Here is a 6,000-nt window from a genome sequence, read left to right as displayed (position 1 = left end):
CTCAAATAAAAGTTAAGAGTCACTGCTAAAATATGGCAGTGGTGGTCAGTTATAAGTTCTTTGACAGTCACTAAAAAAAGACCACATAATTAATGAAAATATCAATCAGAATATTACAGAGATGGCAGAAATAAGTAAACCAAACTTTAGATTCATCAAGAAACTCTCTGGTATGGTGATAATGATAGAATCAAGAAAAATGCATCTTAAAGTCACCTTTAACAAAAAATTGGTTAAAAAACCCACTGGATGACAAACTAATTTCAGATGGTTACATACCCAGAAGATAGCCTGAGTTAGGTTCATGCAGCTCTCTTAAAAACAAAGTACGATTTGTTTTAAGAGTCAGAACGTGCAATACTTTTGGGATGAAGAATGATGGAATGACAACAGAGAATGACAATGTAGTCTTAAAAAGCAGAAGAATCTGTGGCTCTGACGATGGGATGGGTTTCACAATGAGAAGGAAGAACACTTAATGAGGACAGAACGTGCTGTTTGTTACCTTGTGTTGTCACCCAGGTCTCAGTTCTGAGTGTCACAGGTTTGAGCTCTGCAGTAGGAACTGACCAAAAGCATTACAATTAACCAAGTGATTGTTTTAAAGGAACATAAACTCAAAGCTTTTCTTCAAAAATGAGTCTCATGAGTATAATACAGCTTATAGAATTATATAGCAACCTTGAAACACTGTTAAGCTAAAGAAGTAAACAGCTGATTTCATAAAATTTGGCTGTACCTGAATCAGGTACCTATTCCCTTATTCCTCACTTTCTGATTACCTAACAATCCCAAGTGGACTATGTAGGTATTGCTAAGAATTCATCTTTGGAAAGAGACAGAGGCCTTAGCATGACAAACTGAGTTGGATATTCCTCCATTCCATGCAAAGAAAGAACATGGCTTCGTATGGAAAGAACAGCTTGTGGATGTCTATCACATCAATCTCCACTGCTCCATCAGGGACCTAGGCATGGGTACACATGGTCCTAGTGAGATTCACAAGGGATTTGCCTGTCATTTTGAAGTCATACACCTTCATATCAGTGGCCCAGTTACACCGTCTCCTCTGGTTGGTCTCTACTAGCGTCTTTTCCTTCTGATTTTATTCTTCCTACCTTTCTACTCATCTGTGAACCTTGGTGATTTCAAGGTTCCATTTCTTCTTTATATTTCCCTGCTCCAAATATTTGCATACCTAGCACATCTTGTTGGGAGAACTCCAAAACCAGTCTTGAATTTGCACTGATACTGTCCCATGCCATCCTTTATTTACAAAGGAAAGGCTTCCGTTCTCAACTGTCTTACAGGTTTGAGGACCAAAATGCAGCTCTGACATCTGATGCATGCCCCAAATGTGCTAATATGATTGGGTGGCTATCTAAGGCACTTAGTATTTGTTGACTTGAGCTAAGTCAGTCTCATTTTTCTAAAGAAGTTTCATTTTTAAAAGATAAATGGAAGTTAATAAAATGCCCAGTGCCAGAGAAGGCTACACACAGGAAGCATGAGACATTCAGCTGCTCCGTGGACCTCCCAGCAGTGTTTCTCTTACATCCACACAGTGGGGACTGCTGCTGACCATGAGTTGTGGCTTCCCTCTCATAGGGGCGTACTGGTTACTCCCAACCACTGGGATTACTCTTGAGACCCTGCTGGCTTAGGCTGCAGGGACTCTTTAAACCAGGAACACGTGGTTTACCTGGTTTGGATTCAGGTGCTTCAGGACGTGGTGTGGTTTTTGTTCTGAGACGTGGACGACGTGTCCGTTGTGATGTTTTGGAAGCTGAAGGAAGAAGTTCTTGGATTACTACAGAACTACATGATCTGCGATTCTGGAAGGTGTGCAAGGTAAAAACATGACTTTCTACGGCTTGATAGATATTTGCCTTTTGAGATTTTTGTCACATTTGCTCCTCCTTATATTTCATCACAGAAAGCTCCTTAAGACAAAAATCACTTTTTAATTCAAGAAATAAAGATTAGAAATTTGAATGGAAATCTCATAGGGTAGCCTTCCTGGGCACCAAAAAAGTTAAGTACTATTGCCAAATTTTAATGGATAATGAAGGACTGTTCTCCTAAATCTGAGATTTACAACTTAATCTTTCATTTTTTGGCACATATTCTGTAGAACTTTTAAAATCAGAACATATTATGACCTTATTAGAGACAAAATAATACATTTCTATGCAAATAGAAAAAAGGTTAGAAATTCAGATGCACAATGAGTCCTCTTGGCTCTATGAGAGTTAACAGCTTTATCTGTCCAGGTAGGAGTTAGAGACCCACTGATATGTTTGAAATACAGCTTTATCACAAACACTGCTTACAGGTCATAAGGCAAATAGAACGTCCTCAAGTAGATTCATGCATGACTGCTTCTCTTAAAAGCAAGAGTTAATTTCAGAGTCTTCGTAATTTCAAGAAGAATATAATTGAATGGCCATCAACAATGACAGTGTTGTCACATGACACAAACTGAAACTCTACGTTTGTCAATAAGCAAAAGAAAGCTTGTTGAAAACACAGTATTATCAACGTTACCTAATGTTGTTGGGGCCTCAGGTCTAAGAGTGACAGGTTCTAGGACAGTGGCAGGAACTGACCAAAACGACATGGAAATCAAAGAGATTTTTAAACATATGAGAAGTTGGAACACTCACATGCAAACACATTTTACTAGTCTGTGAATTCTTCCAGAGAAACAAAGAAAAAAGTTTACTTCTTAACTGAGGGCAAGAGTGTGTGTGTTCATTGATGATACGGCCAAACTATAGGCATGATGAGTTTCAGGCTTAGCTTTTGAGCTATCTTGAGTAGCTTAAAGAAGTCAACATGAAATTCTATTAGGTTTTTAACTAATTAATTCTGAACAGCGTGATCACTGTTTGTAATAATCGGTAGAGCATCTGTCTGCCCTCAGCCCCGAATAAGTGGAAATCAAATACTTTTGATGTCTCTGTATCAAATCTAAGCTTCTGAATTAGGTCCTCAAAAATCCTGCTTCATCTGGCTTGAAGTATCCTTCCAAACGCACCATCATTGACAGTCATATACGACCATCTAGAAGGAGTCCATCTAGACTGGACTGTCGTTCTAGCTGACCAGCACATGTGGTCCTTCTGCCCTAGTTCATTCTTCCCTCCATTCCTCCAAATCCTCAGCGGGCCCAAGGTCCAAGTCCAACCCACCTCGATCTTTTTCTGAGATAAAACATAAAGATCATCACTTTATGTTTGTGTCAGCCAAACACATCTTTAACTCTACTCTTTCTGCAGTAAAATAACTCTCCTGCAAGCTGGCACATCACCCATGCTCGCCAGTGTCCAATGTGGGAATGGAAATACGCAAGACACTTACAATTACGTTTATCTGAACTGAACATGTTGGCTCTGCTAAAGAAGTTCTACCTTTAAGATGTGAATGGGATTTGATGGTAAGAAATAGATTATGTCGTTTCAAAGAAGAGTCTCACATAGAAGTAATAAGATATGCTGGTACCAGTTGGGTCTCACCCACACATTATTCTCCTTGAAAGCTGAGCAGAGGAGATGGTACTGCTGATGCCTCGTGCCCTTGTGCTTAGGGAGAATAAGAGCTGTTGCTGCTCAGCACTGGCACTGCCTCGGTCCCCACTGCGACAGGTTGTGAGGGGTCACACATTTACCGGGTTTGGTCTCGGGTGCCTGAGGGCTCGGCGTAGTTTTAATTCTGGGACGTGGAGGGCGGGTTCTTTTTGATGTTTTGGTAGCTGAGGGAAGAAAAAGCCTTGTGTTACTCTAGGTCTTATGATTCCGGACACTGAGAAAAGGTTTTTCCAAAGCTTGTCAGATGTCCTATAGTTCCAGGAACTTTAGTTGTTTTTAGTTTTACTTTTTCATTCCTTTTATAACGATGTGTCCTTTTATGATTTATGGTACTTTTCAGGAAAATTCATGTATACAGTAGAATTGCTCACCCAAGGAATGAAGATTAGCACTTGTATTGAGAAATTTACAGAACTTCCTTGCTGGGGAAAAAATGATAGAGCCAGAGTACTCAATGAGAAGGGATAGGAAGTTAGGGTCACTTTAAGGAAGAGACTTATAGTTTTTCTGACTTTAGTGATTCCCTAATTGTCAAATTAGTAATAAAACATATCATTACTTAAAGCACCAATAAAGAAAGAAACATACTGGGCAATTTTTTTTTAATCTAAAAACTCAGATGTGCAAAGGAGAATAAGGGTAGCTGTTATTGCTGATCAGCTTAGATATGAAATAGAGCCCAACTGGTTTTAAATTCAGCGTTAACACAGAACTCTGTTAAATGATGCATGAGATGATATGGCAATTTCCAATGTGCTACATGGCAGGTAAATGTTTTAAGCTCATGCCTGGCTCTCATAAAAACAATAGGAAACTTGTTTTTAGGAGGCTTCGGGATTCTTCAGATGATAGAAATAGTTGAATGGTCACAGGCAGTGATACTGGCTATTTTGCAGAGGAAGACACGCCACGTTATAGGTACAAGACTGAAACGACCGTACAATGAGCAGCAAAAGCAAACAGCCAGGTAATGGCAGGGTTGTTACCTAAGGTTGTTGCAGGGGTCTCGGTTCTAAAAGTAACAGGCTCGAGGTCTGTCACAGGAACTGAAGTAATAAGACAAACAAAAGAAACTGTAAAAAATGCGTGGGAGCTGCAGTATTCACATCAAAACATATCATGCTTGCGTAACACTGCCTCTAGGATAATTAAACATCTCTGGATGAAGGGCTTAGGACTGAATTATATTTCCACTCCTCCCCCAACACACCAAATTCATATTCAAAGCCCTAATCCTCATGGTAAGACCTTTAAAAAGATAATGAAGGTTAATGAGGTTATCACGGTGGGATTCCACTTCAACGGGACTCATGGACTTATATGAAAAAGAGACATGAGCTGCACACACAGAGAAAAGGACATGTGAGGACACGGTGAGGAGGTGGCCGTCTGCAAGACAAGGAGAGAGGCCTTGAGAGAAAGCACGCCTGGAGACACACTGATCTTCCACCTAATCTATACTGCTCTGTAATGGCAGCCCTTTTTCAAATGGAAAATTTCTTTCGTCTAGACTTGGCCAAACTATACCAATTATACCATCTCATGAGATGGTCATCACCTTTGGTCTCTGTAATTTAGCACCACGAGGCAAACAATTCCTCTAGTTATGGTGTTTACCTGAATATAACATGGAAGACTTTAGGATGTTTTAAGGCATTTTCTTAGTACGTTTCTAATAATTCTCAAGAAGCACGTGAAAAACTGGTTTGCACTTTAGTGGATGCTGAATAAAGAGAAGATGTACTATGTATGTTTATCAAATTATGGTTGCAGAAAAAATGATGAAATATCTAAACGGTCATCACACAAATCACTAAAAATGATTGGTGATCTTTCTGGGAGCTCCATTTTGGAAAGAACTTTTCACTTCTGTGCAAACAAAAGCACTTAGGAGGACTGGGTAAGGGGTGGCCACTCAGTCTGCGGCATCCAGTAAATCACTGTCCATGCTTAGCAGAGGGGAAACATGTTCTAGTGTGGAAAAAAGATTTTTGATGCTCATGAGAACAATGTCAGACTCAAAGAGTAAGACATTCAAGTAAGACATTCAAGCCCTCCTTCCACTTTCCACAGTGTCATCCAAATGCAGAATTACCAACAAAAATGTTTTGGCTGACCCTAGGAGGAGGATCTCTGCCTCCTCTGGTCGCCTCTACATAGATCGAATTTTTTCATCTTTGTTCATTCATGCCTTCCTATTTGTGCAAATTGTGATGTGACTCAAGGCCCAAACTCTTTCCTGGCTCTGTTGCAACCCAATTTCATTTTTTACCTTAAGACCCTGTGATAAGTCTAACACTTAACATTTATATTTCCAAGAAAAATCTTTAATTTGCAAAAACACCCTGGCTTATTCTCCTTCTCTAGGCTTTTCCTGTGGGAAACGTTTTTGTGTTCAACTAGCCCGCAG

General features: G+C 39.8%; 1 protein-coding gene across 1 annotated transcript in view; it reads right to left on the bottom strand.

Moving 5' to 3' along the window:
* Positions 1-410: 410 nt before the first annotated feature.
* LOC108286500 (ABI family member 3 binding protein) overlaps positions 411-6,000 on the bottom strand; it is a 170,152-nt gene continuing 164,562 nt past the window's right edge. Inside the window, exons 35-39 of the mRNA XM_017504356.2 lie at positions 4,577-4,636; positions 3,671-3,754; positions 2,548-2,604; positions 1,703-1,786; positions 411-565 (exon numbers count right to left, since the gene is read on the bottom strand). Coding sequence (XP_017359845.1) covers positions 411-565; positions 1,703-1,786; positions 2,548-2,604; positions 3,671-3,754; positions 4,577-4,636 — 440 coding nt within the window. The remainder of the gene's footprint in view (positions 566-1,702; positions 1,787-2,547; positions 2,605-3,670; positions 3,755-4,576; positions 4,637-6,000) is intronic.

This window comes from Cebus imitator, unplaced genomic scaffold, assembly GCF_001604975.1.
Source record: "Cebus imitator isolate Cc_AM_T3 unplaced genomic scaffold, Cebus_imitator-1.0 Scaffold321, whole genome shotgun sequence".
Taxonomy (NCBI): Eukaryota; Metazoa; Chordata; class Mammalia; order Primates; family Cebidae; genus Cebus; species Cebus imitator.
Note: the sequence above shows the minus strand (reverse complement) of the source record. Positions and strands in the feature narration are given on the sequence as shown.